This window comes from Chroicocephalus ridibundus, chromosome 5 (assembly GCF_963924245.1).
Source record: "Chroicocephalus ridibundus chromosome 5, bChrRid1.1, whole genome shotgun sequence".
Classification (NCBI taxonomy): Eukaryota; Metazoa; Chordata; class Aves; order Charadriiformes; family Laridae; genus Chroicocephalus; species Chroicocephalus ridibundus.
In genome coordinates, this window is record NC_086288.1 from 6,603,191 (window position 1) to 6,622,298 (window position 19,108).

At 44.5% G+C, this 19,108-nt stretch overlaps 1 protein-coding gene across 3 annotated transcripts in view; it reads left to right on the forward strand.

Moving 5' to 3' along the window:
• CNOT6L (CCR4-NOT transcription complex subunit 6 like) overlaps positions 1-16,939 on the forward strand; it is a 33,208-nt gene extending 16,269 nt beyond the window's left edge. For 2 of the 3 annotated variants that reach the window (XM_063335240.1, XM_063335238.1), the window contains exons 2-12: positions 4,310-4,431; positions 4,885-5,071; positions 5,552-5,637; positions 6,085-6,174; positions 6,989-7,057; positions 8,977-9,134; positions 10,114-10,268; positions 11,674-11,825; positions 12,943-13,167; positions 13,819-14,021; positions 14,395-16,939. In XM_063335240.1, coding sequence (XP_063191310.1) covers positions 4,320-4,431; positions 4,885-5,071; positions 5,552-5,637; positions 6,085-6,174; positions 6,989-7,057; positions 8,977-9,134; positions 10,114-10,268; positions 11,674-11,825; positions 12,943-13,167; positions 13,819-14,021; positions 14,395-14,607 — 1,650 coding nt within the window. In that variant the 5' untranslated portion in view covers positions 4,310-4,319 and the 3' untranslated portion in view covers positions 14,608-16,939. Of the gene's footprint in view, positions 1-4,309; positions 4,432-4,884; positions 5,072-5,551; positions 5,638-6,084; positions 6,175-6,988; positions 7,058-8,976; positions 9,135-10,113; positions 10,269-11,673; positions 11,826-12,942; positions 13,168-13,818; positions 14,022-14,394 lie in introns of those variants that run through there. The other variant, XM_063335239.1, reaches the window with a different exon arrangement.
• The last annotated feature ends 2,169 nt before the right edge of the window (positions 16,940-19,108 follow it).

Sequence of the window (19,108 nt, forward strand, 5' to 3'; positions counted from 1 at the left end):
AAGAGTGTAAAAAAAGGCAGCCACAGACCCACCCTTTGCAACACTTCCAAACCAAGCAACTTCCCCCGAGCCCTTTTTATATACACCTGAGTGAGAGCTGATTAAGTTCACCTGGGACACACAAAGGGTTTCAGCTGAGTAACCCAGCTCTGACAGTTCAGCTCTAGGCTTTTGAGGGATGGACTTGTAGCCAAAGAGTTAGCGCATAAACATGACATTGTTAGGAATCCCCGGATTTTGAAGTTTGTTCAGAGCTTAAATACTGCTTTTACTAATACAGTGATGGGCTCATGTTCAAGTTTTCTTTAACTAACACAGTATCAGGGTCATACAATTTAGGTTTACATGGTTAGACTTGTAAAGTTTTAGCAGCTTCCGAAGTTTTCCAAGGGAACGCCTTAGAAGAAAAACCGGCAAGAATTCCTTTTTTGATCCCACTTGAAAAGCAAAGAAACTGAGTGCACTTATTCTGCGCATGTCATGCCTGCGTAAGCTGAATTTTAGCAAAGGCCTTGCTTGAACCCACAGGGTGCAACTCCGCAACAGCTCAAGCTGACCTAAATCAGTGCTGCTTCAGTTCCCACATCCCTGGCTGCATCTTCCTGCTTTGTTCCTTTTGCTAATACCCCTCCGATTTGGGGGTTAACTGATTCAGGGAACTCAGTGTAGCTCCCTGAAGACCGAGGAAAAATAGGCTGAGATTTTTGGATACTGGTTTAGTTCCAGGACAAGCAGAAGAAGAGATGGGAACGATAGGAGTTGGGAACCCAGGCAGAATTCATTTTTGCTTCAAAAAAATACATGTGGTGGCTTTCAAGTCTTGCTCAATGTTGTTGTGACGCAGAAGGAAAAAAAAGAGTATATTTGATTTAGGTTTGTTTTCCCTTTTCTGTAACTGTGGAAATTACACTGATGCTCGTTTGACTCACTACTATTTCAAAATAATATTAAAGTGACTAATATCTGAAAAATGTGCGTGTCGTTTGACTCGCCGTTCAGGGCTCATTTCATTGGAGGGCCTCTGACTGCCGCAAATTGCTTTAAATTGGCAGAGCACTTCTCATAACGAGCCATACTTCAACATAATTTAATTGGGTCCCCTGCCAAGGAGGAAACTGTAATCCTGAAGCTTTTTGATGGTGTCACCTGGTCAGTGGTCATCTCTTGGCCTGGGGAGGGGCATGGATGAGTATGGGGTGACTCAGATGGTTTAACCACCGCAGTTTTAAAGACTTTATCACCAGGCTCTGGGGTGTTTGTCTGACTTCTCTCCCATTGCGAGGAGTGAAGCTACTGGCATCTGGCAGTGGGAACGGTGAGCCTCGGCTCTGGTTTCCGGCGAGGCTGCTCGGCAGCTGGAGAAGACCTCTGCCGCCTCCAGACTTCGAATCAACGTGTGTGTGACAGCAAGGACAACTGGCTGGACTGAGCCTTCTTCGGGCTCGTAGCCATCTGTGTCTGGCTTGCGATGAAACGGCGAGCAGAAATACAGCTAATTTCCCACTTGCCTTTTTTTTTTTTTTAACCTGGAAACGCACCTTGAGAAGCAACCGTGGCCAAAGCTTTTGCCAGCAGGATGCAGGGCAGGGAGGACTTGCAGAATGCGGGAACTGAAATGTAAATCTGCCTGCGTCTGATATTACTATAATATTACACTGTAGAAAACAAGAACGCGAAGACCCGGCGAGGACAGCGTGTTTTACAGAGCACTCACCCAAATGGTGATGCCGGGTATTGCACAGCGAGGTTTGCGATGTCCGAGGTCCAGATGCGGTGGAAGTACGGATTGTTTTGATATATGACAGATTAAAAAAGCAAAATGAATACCCATCCTGATCAGTTCAAATGTTTGATAATTAAGACTTAAAAGATCCAAAAAACTCCCTTTTGCCATAAACACTTAATCCTTTGTTGGTATTCTGCGTGATTTCCACCACCCAGCTTTTAGGTTTTCCCCTTCTAGCGTGCAGTACGCCTTGCGGATGAAATAAATATTGCCAGGCAATGAAATCTCATTTTCTAGTAAAGGATTATTGTAGGTAACTGTGTGACAGTGACGTGCCAGCTTTACTTGCCGCAAAACTGGCTTGCTGCTTTTTGGCACGGATAGGCTCGCTCCATTTATGCTGCGTCTGACTGTCGTCTTGATTTGGGTGTGTATCTCGTAAAATTTCTGTTGAGTAATACGCTAGATAATAACACTCGGTGCTGATGGAGGCAATTAGGCTTTAATACGAAGCGCGGTAGCGTTGGGATCTGCTTCCTCGCAGGTGTTGGGGCTGGGGCCGTGCCCCCCGCAGCTGCCAGGGACTTCAGGCTCTCCCAGCGCTCGGGTCTTGGCCCCCCCTGTCTCGGCAGCGATTCACGGCTCTGCTGGATGTCTCTGGTCGGCTCCGGGGGTCGAAGAAAATCCAGGCAGAGCCATGTCGAGACTTGCTGGAATGTGGATTAGTTTCATACACGTCTAAGGGCAGGGATGCTCGGGAGAAAAAAGGTGAAATAGGGCTCTTGTGGCTTTCAGCAGGGGCTTTGAGGAATCCGTTTTTTCCCTGCCTCTGCACATCCGCGTATTTAACAGTGAAAATAAATCCATCAAACCCCGACCACTGGAGATTTAGCACATCCGAAGCACAGCCTGTAACTCTGACTGTATCGGGAAGTACCGTTCCCGATTTTGGGGTTCTGAAATGAGGATCGAAGGATTTCAGCTCTAATCCCGTGTCCTTAAGTTATCTATTTCATTCATCACCTCGAACTGAATTGCTGCAGCTGAGCAGCGTGAGCGCAGAATCCTCTTACCCTGTAGCTTTCCTCGCCGTGTGACTTCACCTGTAAATAGAAGTCGGCTATAATTAGATGTGGGGCTCGCATCTGCCCTGCGCCTGCAACAGGGAGCCTTAATTCAGCGTGAATGGAATTTCCTCGGGCGTTTGTCGGGTAAGGAAGCACCGGACCTGTAAGCGAGAGCCTTCGCTGGGGACAGCCCTGAGAGCTCCTGCTCCCGCGCAATGCCGCAACGCTCTTTTTGGTCTTCATCAGTTGGAAAAAACTGCAGTACGTTAAGCTCATAAAGGGGACGTGTGGTCTTTGTTTAGCTGGACTAGCTAAAAAAGCCCCTGAACTAGTTTTCTCAAATTCTTTGTAGTTTTCTGTCTTGTCAGTCCGGCAAACCAGACGAGTTGGAGTTGTTTTAAGAGCTTCGCAGCTATCGCAGCCAGTTGTAGTAGAGACGTATGGGTGAGGGGAAAAAACACAGCCTGTAAAACAGCTGCTTTGGATTTGTGTAAAATCAAGGTTTGTGTATTTTGTGTGTCTGGGGAGGAAAAGAGCAGTGAACAGCAAGTTCAGCTAACCTTATGTTTTTAAACCAAACAGCCCCTCTCCCGCCCCAGTCTTTCTCAGCACGATGATAACCGGGGAGGTGCGGAGGGAAACTTCTCCCCGTGTCATCTGGAAAGTGTCTTGTTTTTTGAACGGGACATCGGAACTCCCTTGTGACAAGAATCTGGAAAATGCGATCGGTTGAATTTGTGCATGCGCAAGCTCAGCCTTAAGACATGTGTGCGTCTGATATTAAAGTTTTGGCATGGGCTGAAGCCCTGTATGTATAAGAACGGCTGACGAGAATTTTACCCGAGCTCGTTTTATGTCTCCTAGGCCATTAGGAGTAAAAAGGTCTTGACTGATACTGAGTGTGAAAAAGCACAGAACAGAAATCCTAGATAGTTAATGGAAAACTTGAGCTAATTCCCCTTCACGTTGCCATTTCAAGTCTTGTATAAGTGGAGCGCAAAAGTAGGACTTTGTATGTTGAAAATAATGGCTGTAGAAGCACAGAGAAGAGCCTTCCCTTCAATCGTTGGTTCCCTGGGAAAACTACAGGAGGGAGCAATCCCTGCGCTTCCGCCGGGAACAGCGAAACGCTGTCATCTTGTCTGCAGGTTCTGCACACAGCAAATAACTCAGCGATGACGTACGTTAGGCTTCGGTCTGGGGGGGGGATAAACTAGGAAATCCAGAAAGTCTGCATCAGGGCGGTACAAGGTGACACTGCGGATAACTGCAGAAACCCAAACTTTGTAGGAAGAAACGCCCTTTTCCGTTATGGGCCCCTATTCTGCAAAGGTCTGAGCACCTGCTTAACTCGTTGCGCTGGGAGCAGTTGGGCTGACATCAGCATAATATTTATTGTACATAAACTCCAGGGCATGTGTTTTTGCAGAGTGTCACTGGGGAAGGTAATCTGGCGGGCTAGAAATGAGGAAACGCTGGCGAGTGGCAGACCGTAACGGTTGTGATGGTCTTTCAGACTAACAGGGATGCCAAAGGAAAAATATGATCCTCCAGATCCTCGCAGAATTTACACCATCATGTCAGCAGAAGAGGTAGCCAACGGGAAGAAGTCGCACTGGGCTGAATTGGAGATCTCGGGTGAGTTGATTTGGGTTTGAATTTTGGTTCGGCGGAGATGTCAGTACCCCAGAATCGCACCAGCTGCTTTCAGACAGGAGATCTTGTTGTGAAAACAGTTTTTCTGAGCTGGGGGAGGAAGAATAACTGACTTCCCAGCTTGCCTTTGGGCTTGGCTGGCTCATATTCGGCCCAGTTGATTTAAAACGCCAACTCAGGTTGGACGTGGGTAGCACATCTGCTTCCCGAGAACTGTACCTCGGTCTCTAACTGGGAGGATTAAATAATTATTTAAAATCTGCTTGTGGAAAAGATACACGGAGTTATCTTCCGCAAGCATCACTGAGCGTTCCAGTGAAGTGGTAGGGTTTCCACCCCGGAAATCCCATATTCGGACATCCCCCACAGTTTGTATCTGATGGTTTGAGAGCACAAACCTGACTGAAGAGGTGGTTCTTTGTTTTTCTTTTTTAGGTAGAGTGCGGAGCTTAAGTACGTCTCTCTGGTCGCTGACGCACTTGACTGCTCTGCACCTCAATGACAATAATCTTACTCGCATTCCACCTGATATTGCCAAGCTTCATAATCTGGTTTACCTGGATCTGTCATCCAACAAACTCAGAAGTTTACCAGCAGAACTAGGAAACATGGTATCTCTCAGGTGAGAGCAATTATTCCGGTTCACTAGTCAAAAATCTACATTCTGGGATTGGGACCGAGAATCTTATTTTGCTTTCCATTCTTGTATTTAAAATAATTCTGAAAAAAATTCAAGATTGGTGCAAAGCTTCAGTTCCAATAATTACTGTTGGGTTCGTTACCCTTCTTTTCTGACCTCTACAGATAAACGTCTGTAAGCTACGTAGTCTTCTGCTCTGAAACGTTCTTTGAGACTTGGTGATTGCTTGCTGTTTAAATTCTCCCTGATTTACTTTCGCGTTTGGGGGTTTTGCGGCTTTTTTTCCCCTCTAATGAAAGTATTTTGGTCGTGCTTTGAAATGGGAAGATTGGCATATCTTTCCGTAATACAAAAAAAAAAAAGATGTTGAAAATGTCATCTTTGAAGATGAGCGGCACATAGCGCTTTAAGAGTTTTCTTGTGAAGTGATACTCATCAAAAGTGTTTTTGCATTTGCTGCAGGGAATTGCTTTTAAATAACAATCTGTTACGGGTTTTGCCTTATGAACTTGGACGTCTCTTCCAGCTACAAACCCTAGGTTTGAAAGGTGAGCGAGTTCTTTACCTTTAAATATTCCTAGGAGCACTCTTGAATTACTGGGCTCAAAAGCTTTGTGTATTACCTCAACATTTTCTTACAGTTTATTTGAGATAGTAAGCTCGGAGCAAAAATGACCAGCCAGTTTGGAAAACAATGCTTTTCTTTTTTAATGCTATTAAACTTCCTTACGAGCCTATTTCAAACCTGTAGATAGGTAAATAAACCCTTTAACCTACTGTGTTATTGATTGAGGTGAGTCGAAGGAAGAAAGTCTCTGTGTGTTAGCTATTTCTATAGCATCTGTTGCTGTGGGATTCCACAGCTCCAAGTTAAGCAACCTAAATATCTTCAGGGTCAATTTGTCTGTTCTCATTATGGGAGATTTTCTTTGGTTGGAAAGCCTCGAGAAAGTCAGGCAGCTAATCACCCAGTCGTCGTTTTCTCCTCTTGGCAGGCAATCCTTTATCACAAGATATTCTCAGCCTCTACCAGGATCCAGACGGAACTCGAAAGCTACTGAACTACATGCTCGACAATCTAGCAGGTGACAGCCCTACAAATCTGATTGACCGAAGTGGTTTAAAAGCGTGCATTTCTGACAGCGTTTGCTGCTAAAACAAGATTCCGAACCCCTGAAGGGAGAGTATTTCCTAACCGCTTTTGCCTTTTTGTCAAGCGGTTCCAGTCGTCCGCACAAACACACGCTCGCACACACAGTGGAAGCGGTTGACATATATTGTCCGAGCTTTTCCCATGTTACCACGTTACAGCCAGTTGTTCCCACTGTTCTGTTTAAAACCCTTCAGTTACCAACAAAGTGCAAAGTACTTCCTTACCGAAGCCATTTTGATACTTCCCAGTAGAAATCCAAATGCTAGCAGAATGGCAAATTGAGATCTAAAAATACCAAAGTGATTAAGAATATCCATTACCTGACTTAAATCCTGCTTCGTGGTGCCGTAACTGAGCTTTCTGTTTTGCCACTTGACGTCCACTAAGTTAAAACGTTGCAGGAATGATGGCTATAGGGTGAAGTTCTTGGAGAACGGAGGGGTATAGGATGCCTGAACCACTACAGGGTTTATCCCTCCTTCTTCAGCAGGAATATTGCAGCGGTGCTTCTAGATTTGCAAGCAAGAGACAAACGTAGTTGTGAATCTTAAAACTGACAAATTTGCTTTTACTATAGCTAGCCATTTAAATGATTTTTGCCTCCCCTGGAGTGTAAAAAGACTTGGGGTTGCAAAGCACAGTACGGAACATTACTGTTCGGTTGTCATTTTGACTTAGAAATTGTAACTTACAAATATAAACCCGAATAAATCACTGTTTTTGTTTTTTGTTGGTTTTTTTTTTAGTTCATCCAGAGCAGCTGCCTCCAAGGCCATGGATTACTTTAAAAGAACGAGACCAAATTCTGCCCTCAGGTAAATCTGTGGTTCTTTTCCCCGTATTCGCACAATGGCGCACCGAAAAACTTTTCTTTGGCTCGATTTTCAGAGGAGTCGTCTGCCTCACGTGGATCGGATTGAAAATAGCAGTTTTGTGTTCCTCCGTGCTAAAACAATTAACATACAGCTGTGCTGTAAATATCGTTTTTGTAATTTCAATGGGATGCCGGTCATTTCTTTTCCACGTTAGGCTTTCTCATAACTGTTCTAGCCACGGATGCCCAAGCCAAAGAGCTTTTTAAAAAAACCTTATTTCTCAGAAATAATAAGAACTGTAAAATAACTGTCTGAAAATGCCGTGTCCGTGCACGGGCTGACTAAAGTGAGACTTTGAGAAGTCCCTATCTGCAAGTAAACCCCTGGAGCGCCTGGTATGAAGTTAATTTAATGCCCTCTATTGTTGCTTTTGGTAAAGTGCAAGAGGCAGCGTTTCGTTGGCTGTCCAAATCCAGTGGCTCTTCTTCCCCTGTGCATCCTGGATATAGCCCTCAAAAAGCATCTGTGGGCTTGTACAAAGAAGAAAAATACTAATATTGTTATTGCAGATGATCAGATTAATAACCAGCGAGAATAACGTGGCGGTCCTCTACGGTTTTTTAGAAACATGAAGATGGCAGGTCTTCAAAACTTACCTCGGTTGTGCGTTAGGCTGGCTAATGTTGCAGCTAAGATCATCTGTCACTTTTTTTCTGTTAAATAACAACACACCAGAAAAAAAATAAAGGAAGAAATGAGAGATGCCAAAGTCCCGTAAGCCACCACAACATTAAGTTCTGCATTTCTGTTTCAAATTCCCTTACAAATCAGTATCTCGGTGGAGCTTTGTGGACCTTGGTTTTGGTTTTTATACTTCCTGAGCAGAAATAGAATTCAGAAGTCCTTAGAAAGCATAGTTAGGCAAGTGAGCTGTGGAATATTTCATGGTAGTATAAAAAAATACAGCTTATAGTAAAACCTCACTTCTTTCCCTGCAAATACGAGCAGTCTTTTCCCAGTGGCAGGGTGCTAGGATGTTGCATTTACTTATCTTTTTAAATTGATGTGAAGTCTGAGGGAGTTCAGAAGTTTGTGTGGAAGAAGTGTGTTTCAGGTTGAATGAGCTGATGAGCTGCCTGCTGACTGCTCTCTCTCTTTTTAAAAAAAAATGCGACCAAATAACGTATTAGCTGCTTGCTAATTTATGACTTCATTTCTCCTTCCCTTCCCTGCCCCCACCCAGACCTCTCTCTCCCCCTCAGACTTGATAGACACAGATACAACTAGATACTACTTAGAAATGTTGAATAGGCTCTTGGAAAATTGTACAGATATTTTGGAATGAGACTGTCTGAAAATGAAGCATTCTAAAGCAGCGTTTCTCTATGATGTTGTGGTGTCATGACACGGTATCAGCTGCTTTAGCAGCCTGGGTTTGCCTTTGCTTTAGAATTGTACCGGTTGCTTAAGCCTGAAGTTGCTTTATCGGGGCATTTCATGCAATAAATACTGGGTTTTGATTCCATCTGGCTGCTGCTTTCCTTCTCCTTACCCCCAAATTCAGAGGGAGACTGTTCCTAATTGTTTCCGACCTCTGCATCTCCTCCATCCTCAGACGGAATAAAGAACTGACCGTGAAACGGGATTGCATTGCCTTGTTAGGCACACGACGCCGTCTCGTTTTGGTAGCGATGCTGATTTGTTTTCGGGAAGAGTTTAGCCTTACGTGGTAACTGCTGGCTCAGCAGGGCCTTTTTTACTCCCGCTCACGAAACGCTCAGTGGAATAGGCCCACTGACTTGTGTTCGCTAAGCCCTCCAGAACAGACCGTGTAAGATTCAGTAGTTTTGGCTTGAACAAGATCAGCATTCGTAACCTTCAGAGGCCGATAACCTTTCCCTTTCTTTCTTTCCTTCCAGCTTCGTTCACAGTTATGTGTTACAACGTGTTGTGCGATAAATACGCCACCCGGCAGCTCTACGGCTACTGCCCATCTTGGGCACTCAACTGGGAGTACAGAAAAAAGGGAATCATGGAAGAAATCGTCAACTGTGATGCAGATATCATTAGTCTTCAGGTAATTGGAACATAACTGTATTTTTCATCAGAAACAGAAAACATTAACTTCCACCTTTAGAATGAAATGCTCCCTTGAAAACACCATATTCGCCTGCTTACTAACAAATTCTGGGGTTTACGCACCTTGCTTACCCGTTGGCTTGTGTTTTACAAAATGAGACAAAGGGAGTGAGATAAAATTAGCTAAATTGGTAGGTAATTTGCATTGGAAGGTCTGGGTCTTTTCCCCGTCAGGTAAGCATCCTGAATATTCTCCCTCTGTGCATACGGGGTTTACTGCAGAAAGGGAGAATATAGACTGCTGTAAGTACAGAAGCTAAAGTCCAAAAAAATACTCTCATCGGCAAGCAAGGGGATTCTCGCGGTCAAAATTAAATATAAGTTGTCATCGGTACGTGTATCCTGCTGTGTTATTAGAAATTTATCGCCAAAGTGTAGAACAGTTGAATGCTTCTGCCTTTAAACTGATCTTTTCGGCTTTCAAGCAAGTTGTGGTAGGCAAAAAGCCTGCACAAGAAGAGAGTAGTTACCTCGGTCTGAAAACCTCAAGAGATCAACCTCTGAAATCCTCTGGGCGACCAAACGTTACTACAAAGAAAATATATTGTTATAGAACAGCAAGAGACCCTTGTGCCAAAGAGCTCTCCAGATTAAATATTAATTGCTCCTGGATATCTATCGATCTAACCTGGGACGGTATCGGCATTCAGCTGTCAAAAATACCAGGTGTAATCTGTTGCTATTCAAAATACACCTGTCACTTGCCCTTTTGGGAGGATTCCAGGATATCCAGGAATGCAGATCTGTTTCCAGCGGGCCGTTCATCTGGGAAGTGACATGATTTGTGCAAACAGAACCTTTTGGTTTTGGTGAGAGCTGCTGCCTGCAAGCCAAGGCAGGCCCGAGTTGCCAGACAGCAGCGGCAGGAAGGGTTTCTTTGACTTTGGTAGCCTTAGGGTGTTTGTGTTCAATTGCAGGAAGTGGAAACAGAGCAATACTTCACCCTTTTTCTGCCAGCCTTGAAAGAACGGGGATACGATGGCTTCTTCTCTCCAAAGTCACGTGCCAAAATCATGTCCGAGCAGGAGAAAAAGCATGTGGACGGCTGTGCAATATTCTTCAAAACTGAAAAGTAAGGGGCAGAAGCGGCTTTTTAAAAATACATTAAAACCAGCGTGATGTAGGTCTGAAAGCTTTCCTCTCTCAGGGTGCGTGTTAAGTACCGTGCTATAAAACAAAAAATAAACTTCACTGCAAAAATGATCCTCCCTCCCCTTTTCCTGCTCTTTTTGCGACAGAGTCCTTCCATTCCTTTCAGGCTACGAACAAATATCTCTCTCCCAAGACACGGGAGTTGCGGGAGAGCTAGTGTGAGTAAAAACTTCTGTGCTCCGTGTGAGCATTTTTTGGCAGGTCTAACAAATACTTCACCTTCTCTACAAACTTTTGCCTTGCTTGACAGAAGTTTCACCCCCTCTAAGATCAAAGATCTATAAACTGTGCTGGCTTAAGGTATTAGAAGATGTCTCACAGAATATTCTCTGCTTTTCCGAATGGAGACTTTCCATTATTGAATACCCGCTCCAAAAAAGTTCTGCTACACCAAAAACAGCGAGCTGTTGGGAAGGGAAGGGAGGTGCTGGCATTCAGGCTTCTCATCTGCGTAAACTGCTGATGGGTTGCACCACCCCGAGCATCCCTCTGAATATTCCCCTCGCAACAGTTTTCGGTGATGAGAATGGAAGTTTTGCAAAGCTTTACCTCTTTTACAGAGTTTTCGTTGCTTCCAGAAACCAAAATATGCCTTTGGGATCATGTATAAAAACAATCCGACTGGTTTTGAATAGAGGAAGTCTGTGAGAACAAACAACTGGTGTTTTTCAAACCCTGGTACAAAGAAGGGTATATACAGAACTGCCTATTACGCTGTGGCACTCTCGGTTAACAAACAGAAAATATCTTCTTGTTTTGCTATTGATATTTTTTTTTTTTAACTTCTAAGAGGACAAAACCAAAAAAACCCCCTTTAATAGGTAGCCTTCAGTTTGTCCCGAAGCAAGGTGTTTTGGGGCATACTAAGGCTGGGATGGAGTAAAAACCCAATTTCACAAAACTAGTGGTGACAGCTGGTGGTTTGGAAGAAGCTGGTCTATAATACTGCAGTTGCCCAAAGTAAAAGGCAAGCCTTTAATTACTATTTCATCGTAATTTTTTGCCTAGAACGCGCCGGAGGAGGTGCAGTAACCTCTGAGCGTTGCTCTGAATAGTGCTACGCTGAAACAAGTAAACACTTCCCAAACCCCAGGTTGCTCATCACCCCTCAGAGTATCTCACTTGCCAGACCGAGAGCTCTCCCCTGACTGGGGGAATGTCTCTTACACCTGTTTTTTCCTTTTATAAAACAAAAGAAATACGCCTCACCCTGTCCTGCAGGCTCTCTCCTTGGACGTGGTAGACCGGAGTGCAGGTAGAAACCATGCCTTTGCCCGTAGCTGGACGTCACGCGTGCTCACACGCGATTCTCTCTGTTTAACCAGATTCACGCTGGTGCAGAAGCATACGGTGGAGTTCAACCAGGTGGCCATGGCGAACTCTGAAGGTTCAGAAGCCATGTTAAACAGAGTGATGACGAAGGACAACATCGGAGTTGCTGTGGTGTTGGAGGTGCACAAAGAATTATTTGGAGCAAGTGAGTATGACCGTGGTTCTCTCTTTATTCAGTTCCACGTAAAGGCATGAGTTATTCTTTAGGTAAAACGTCTCTATAGAATATTATTGCCTTCGGTGGCGGTAACCAAATGCTTGCAGATGAGCAAACGCTGTTGACTGTGCTAATTTGGGAAATTGTGTGGCTAAGTCGGTGGCTAAGACGGGGCACAGATGACATGATTTCCTGGTCTGCTTGCGCTCGCAGCCAGATGCCCAGCTTTACCTTTCTCCTCTCAAGCTTTTGTCCCTGCTGACTTGCTCTGCTAAATTCTACCTGAAGAATTAAGCTTTTCCAAGGTCAGCGTGTTCACATGCATACGCTCTTACCAATAGTTGCCGGCAGCGTTCAACTTCTATTCTCAACTCTCTTTTTTTCCCCTTGATTGAATCCTTCCATCCTCCCCCAGTGATTATATGACAGTGCTAATGTACTGATGTGGAGGAATGAGATTATCAGGTATCTTTTCATGCCACCTGATTGACCGACTGTCACATTTTCATTAAGTTCGATCAGAGGCAGCAGACAATTTCAACGTACTTAAAATTGCCACCCTGCTCTGTCTGTGCGTCTGTTTTTTTGATTGCTGGTTTCCGGTGCACCCTTCAAAGGAGCAGAATGTCTAAATCGCAGGACTGGAAGGAGCTGCCGGTGACTTTATGCCCCATCTTTCAGCGTACTGTTTCTCAGATAAATAGGGAAACCAGCTGTAGCGTTTGGCAGCGGCCAGGTTCACGCTGCATTCATTTAAGCAGGTTTTTTTACCCAAGCGAACAATTTGCCGCAGCGTAGGAGCTAAGTCGAGAAACTCCCTTGTGCCTTAAATATTGAATAGTGGTGCACGGTCAAGGGACGACCGCCTGAGCAGTAGAAAAGGGGTACAATTGTAATGGTATCAGATTCTGCTGGCTATTTCTTTCCTATATTGGAGAGATTTAGTCACATAACATTACGTAAATGCTGCTAATTTAGAAAAGAATAGCGGTTCAGGTAATGCCTCCATCTGCTGGTGTGTCTGACTTGGAGTCCTTAGTAGGTAGACCCTGATTGTCTATACACATAAAAAAATCCACTGATAGAAATGTACTTGTTTATCTAGGTATGAAATCGCTTCATGTGGACAAACAGCTGCTTATTGTGGCCAATGCCCACATGCACTGGGACCCCGAATACTCAGATGTGAAACTCATTCAGACTATGATGTTTGTCTCGGAACTGAAAAATATCCTGGAGAAAGCCTCGAGCAGGCCCGGTAGCCCAACAGCAGATCCTAACTCTATCCCTCTGGTGCTGTGTGCGGATCTCAACTCATTGCCTGATTCAGGTAAGACTGGTTTTGCCTTAATTCTTAACTTACGGTTTTAGAACGTTTGAATCCTCTTGTCCTCGGAGGGCAACGGGGCGGTTTGCGCTTCCCTGGGTAGGTATGGATGAAAGCTTCCTCAGTAACAGCTGTCCTTCGAAATCTGGCTGAAGAGAATGCAAGTCCTCCGGTTGAGTAGACCGCTTTTCGCCATCGGTCGTACGCTCCAGAAAAGTTGGTTGCGCCTGCCATAAATCATTAAATAAATACCCACGCCTTGAGCAACAATAATAGGAAAGGTGTGAGTTTGTGATGGAACGTGAAAACTTTCTAAGCGGACAGGTTTGATACTGTAATATCAGGTATGTCTGTGAAAGATGCCTCTCTAGCACCCCGTCATATGCGTACTACAGTGCAGGTTCTATGGGTTTACTGTAATCCTCAAAAAAATGGTGTCAAAACCGCTGGAGAACCTCAGTTCCCTGGCTGACGGTCGGAAAGGTGGCTCAGATGTGGACAAGGCAGCTGCTGTTTAGATTTCCCCTTAGGTGGAAAGCTCTTTTCTCATCTCGTGGGGTGTTTTATTGGCGGTTTGGTTTTTGACTCCGAGGCCAACATTCCCTGAACGTTGTATTTTAAAGCAAGTCCCTGAATCCTTTCCTTTGCAAACAGGTGTAGTGGAATACTTAAGCAATGGCATAGTAGCTGACAACCACAAGGACTTCAAGGAGTTGCGTTACAACGAGTGTCTCATGAACTTCAGTGGCAACGGAAAAAACGGGGCTTCTGAAGGAAGAATAACGCATGGCTTCCAACTCAAGAGCGCCTACGAAAACAACTTGATGCCTTACACCAATTACACTTTTGATTTCAAAGTAAGCAGCGATTTTTCTGAAATGGCAGACGTTGACCTGGTCTCCCCAGGACGCTGTCTTAATTTTCTGACCGTTGGCTGTCTTTCTCTTTGTTCCTCTAAGTGCTTCATCACTGGTTCCTACACTCGCTGGACGCTTTCCTACCGCACACAAATCCTTGATTTGCTGGTGTTTTTAAGCTTCCCACCTGGCTCTGGCCAGTGACTTAATGAGAATGGATGCCGCGCTTTGAACACAAAACGCCGCGCGCGTTTCTTACCCTAATCCCAGCGCTGTGCCTCTTCCTGCGAGTCGCAGCCAAGAGGCCAGTCGAGTTGAGGTTCCCAGAAGAAGCCAGGTCTGTTCTCACTCTCGTGTTTCTCTTTCTCCCTAGGGTGTGATTGACTACATTTTCTATTCCAACACTCACATGAACGTGCTTGGTGTCCTGGGGCCTTTGGACCCTCAGTGGCTGGTTGACAACAACATCACTGGGTGTCCACACCCTCACATCCCTTCAGACCACTTCTCACTGTTAACACAACTCGAACTCCATCCTCCGCTCCTGCCTCTTGTCAACGGTGTGCACTTGCCGAACAGGAGGTAGTGTGGAGCCCTGCCCCTTTGAGGGCAAGGACCTGTTGTTACGGACCTGTACAGTTGTAAATCAAAGTATATAGGAGTGAAGTATGGCCAACCTTAAGCTGCTTCTTCAAGCTCCTTTCCTTATGTGTTTGAGATGAGATTTTGCACATTTTGGTGCATATTGGTATCATTTGGCACTAGGGCTGGAACCAAAGTATTATTCCCTTTCCAGGTTTTTAATTTAAGTTTGGGGTTTTTTGTTTTTTTTTTGTTTTTTTTTTTTTTTTAAAAAACTGGCAAGCTTTTTCTTTTCGGTAGGAAGCTGCACTTATAAATGGAGAAATGAGATTAAAAACTTGCTTATTGACATATTTCAAGAGAACGCTTTTTTCCAGAACGTGGCGAAATGAGCCAGCCTTTTAGGAGAAAGGAAAACAAAAATAGAAACGCTTGTTTTGTAGGAAGGCTATTAGAAATACTGTTTGTTTGAACCCAAAACGCAGACTGAACTCTGCATCCGAAATAAATTTTGCACATTAGCGAAGCACTTAATTCCTGATTATAAATGATTAGCAGCGTGGTCCTGCCCCTCCTCTAACTCATATTAGAAAACCAAAGATGGCTTCATACCTGTGATAAAATCGGAGGTCTAAATTCTCCTGATGTAATTTCCTTCACAACGAAATTTCCAGCCAAGCTGCGTCTCGCAAGACATTGCGGGTGAGCGTTTAACGCTGCGTGTAGATCGCTTGCTCGGCCGATGCCGCGGTGATTAGTTTTTTCCGGAGCTCTGAAGGACTCCGTCCTTCCTGGGCGAGACGCGCAGGGATCCGAAGGAACCTCTCCGCTCCGGCAAAGCCGGGGCGACGCTGTTGAGCAGCGCAGTTTGGGAGCAGGACGTAGAAATGGTAAGAAATTGCACTTGAAGCGATTGCCGTCGCCAGCCTTCGGGTTGTGGGGGAGTAAAGACGGTGCAAATCCCTCCTAGCTTCCCTTTTTTCCAAAGTTCGGTCTCAAAGACGGGAAGCTTGGGATTAACCACCTAAGCGTAGGGTACGGGGAGAAGCCGCTGGAAATGACCTTTCTTCTGTCTCCGAAGGGCCCGCGCAGCAGCTGGCGACAAGCTTTTTTCACCGGGGGAGCGAGCGGTAGCCGTAGTCATTCCTTGGGATTATTTTTCCTGACCCTAGTTGCCAAATAGCCATCCCACCTTTTTTAAAATAATCTCGCTTTTCTGTTGTCGGTCAGGGTTGAATTAAAAAGCTGCTGGTTCATTCCCAACTGTTAATGCTCTTTGGATGTGTTGGAAATCCTTTTTTTTTTTTTTTTTTTTTCTTTTTTCCCCATTTTTATGCTTTAGGTGGCCAGTTCAAAACCTTGTGCCTCAAGAGGCGTTAAACATAATGCAATTTTCTGAAAAATTGGTTGGCTGCTTAATGTTTAAAAAAAAAAAAAAAAAAAAAAAAGGGCAAAACAACAAATGGCACAGTGATAGGAAAAGGTCGTGTCTGTGTTTTTAAGTTTTTCCTTATTCTGCTTTTTTGCTGCTATAAGATTTTCTTGAATTTATATTTTAAACTTTTCATGCACTTTACTGTTTCTAGTCTCAAAATGTGATATTTTTAATAAATGAAAAAAATTTTCCATGATGTGAATGAAATTTTTAAAGAGATTGATAGCCTATATTTATGTCTCATTCGTATACTTAAAAAAAAAAAACCAAAAAAAAGTCAAATTTAAAATTGTGAAATTAATTTTAAATACTAAGGAGCCATCTTCTGCCTCGCAAAACTGCCAAGTCAGGCTGTTCCTCTAACTCTATAATTAAGCGTTTCCTTTGTCGTTTTATACGTAGGAAATTACCCATAGGAAAAAATTAATAATAATAATAATAATAATCAATTGGATCTAGAGTAGAAACTATTCCCTGACTCTTGTTGGGGGCCGGGGAGGGGGTGGTGTGGGACAGAACGCAAAGAGGGGTTTAACGAAACCGTAGCTCCCTTGGAAAAGAAGTGCCTAAAAAAACCCACCAAAAAGAAAAAAAAGAAAAAAGGAGGCGTCATCTATTGTCTGCTCTAAATTGGAAGCGATCGCAGCCGGGTGAAATCCCCGGAGAGCGCTAAAAACAAACAAACCCACAAACAAAGCCCTTTTTAAAGACGGATTTTCCTCGAGGTGCAGGTATCTCTTTTTTAACATACCTCAGCGTTCGCCACCTGGCCATTGCCCGTAAATTGCGGGAGCGATTTGAGAGTATAGTACTGGAAAGTAGAATAGCATGAAAAACTTAATTTTGTGGACATTACCTTTCTGTAATCAGCTACTGTATCTTTTTTTTTTTTTTTTTTTTTGGGGGGGGGGGGGTTGGGGGGGGGTTGCTCTGCTCTGGAGGTGTGCACTAACAAACCCTTCTCCTCCTTTTCCTACCCGCATGGTAACTAGCGACGCGAGCAATATTTCCTACCATACTTCACTCCCAATATTTTTTGAGCTGTTTGTATAAAATGGGATTTCAAATTTCACCTATGATTGTATATGAACTGCGGAGGAGCCCGTTTGTTAATAAAAAGCAAAACCAACAACAATCCTTTTGTAATATCGGGGTGGGAGAGGATGGGGATGAAGAAGAAAAAAAACCCAACAACAACAGCAACAAAAAAAAACCAAACAAAAAACCAAACGAACCAACCTGGCAAACATTGTACGCTGCTTACGTTTGACTTTCTTTGGTTTCTAACCGATTGAAGTGTTCCGTTGCGGGAAGGTGTTTAATTGGATTTTCTCTGCTGCGAAACCCACTTCCGAACGTCCGCTACGCTCTGCGATTTTTAAAAAGCAAAAAAACGAAACCAAAACCCACGTTATTTTAACAGACATTGCACAAAACCTCTGCATTTTTTTTTTTTTTTTTTTTTTTTTTTTTAAAATAAAGGAGTCTTGTTTATGTTTCAGTCCATGCATGTAACTGGGGACGTGTTTGCCCGCCTTTCACGTGTCTGGCTCCCTCCCAGTTTTCCTTCTGTTTTTTTCCCCCTTTCCCGGCAGGAGCAGTAAGGGGATTGCGCTTTTTCCCCCCTCCCCGACCCGAGCAGAAACGTGATTTTGTAAAAAATCTCTCAAGGGAGCAGGCAGCCCTCGGCGCAGGATGAGATCCCTTTGGGTAAAACATACGCATCGTCCAGATGGCGACGCTGATTTTCTCCTGACCCAGACGGAAGGCGACGGGAGGGTTTTTTTTCCTAGGGGAGAGGAAGTATTACAAAGCGGAACATCCCTCATCCTGAGCAGAGACGGATGGGAAACCATCACTTTCCCTCCATCTCCGACCCTCGGTTCCCAGCACGTCGCAGGCGACGCCGGGAAGATTAAAAAAAATAATAATAAAATAAAATAAAAAAGCTCCGAATCCTTTACGGCTCCTCGCCGGCTCGGTTTGCTTTGGAAAATACGGTGCCTGGTGTCAACTTCGAAGCGACAGCACTGCCTAAAGCAAGCAGAGAAAATAAAATCCAACACCCTTCTACAAGCAACTTTTTAAAAATTCAATACGGTGAATCTGTTAGATACGGGGTTTTGTGTGTGTGTGTGTGTGTGTGTGTGTATATATATATATATATATATAAAAAGAAAAAAAAAAAAAGAGAATTTTGTACAATGTAGCCGAATATTTTTGTTTCCTTCTTTCGATGTTAAGGAGCGTGAACACTTGCGTCCCCCACGCTGAAGTCAGGTATGGCACAATGGGCTCCGAGACCAGCTTCCCATCCCATTTTGCCTCCTTAAAAGCTTTTGTCGTCTCTTTCTAGCATTCGTGGAGAAAATACGTCATTTTTTCGGTAACCTTTCGCTGCCTGTCGGAAGCCACTCCCTGTTAGTCCGCAGACACATTCAGAAAAGGTCTCATCAGTCCCAAATCCTCACCCTTCTGTGTTTTATAGACTAGAAAGCCAAAATCTTTGACTCTTAACCTTTTCAGGAGCACTTAACCGCTGACCACAGCTTTCAAAACCACGTCGTCATCTTCAGCGTTTGGGCGACGCTGCGGATGGCTGATGGTTGCCCACTTTACAAAGACGCTGAGCGTCTGCAGCTCCCACTTGATCCCCAATATTGGGTTTTTGGAGACTGGTTTTCCCCACCCAGCTCGTGAGAGACGTCGGGTCCGAATCGCGAGCGAGAATTTGAGACCTCAAAGGTTCATATCACTTGTTTCTCGGGGGGTTGGTTTGGATGAGGTCGGGGGCGGGGGGGAGACTGGAAGGGCTTGTTGAAGTTCAGAGTTTCTTTGTTAATTTAGAAGACGGGTGGGGGAAACACTTTAAGGATTCCTAGTCCAGGAGCACAGTATTCGCACCTTCTCGGTAGGGAGCAGGAGCTACGCAAAGACCAGATTTAAACCCAGCGACAGAGGAGCAGAGACTTCGCTTCCACCATTTCCGAGCATTTTCGGCTTCTAGCATCAGACCCTTCCTTTGGGATGAAACTTGGCGTAGCGGGACGGAGCGAAAGGTCTTTTAGTC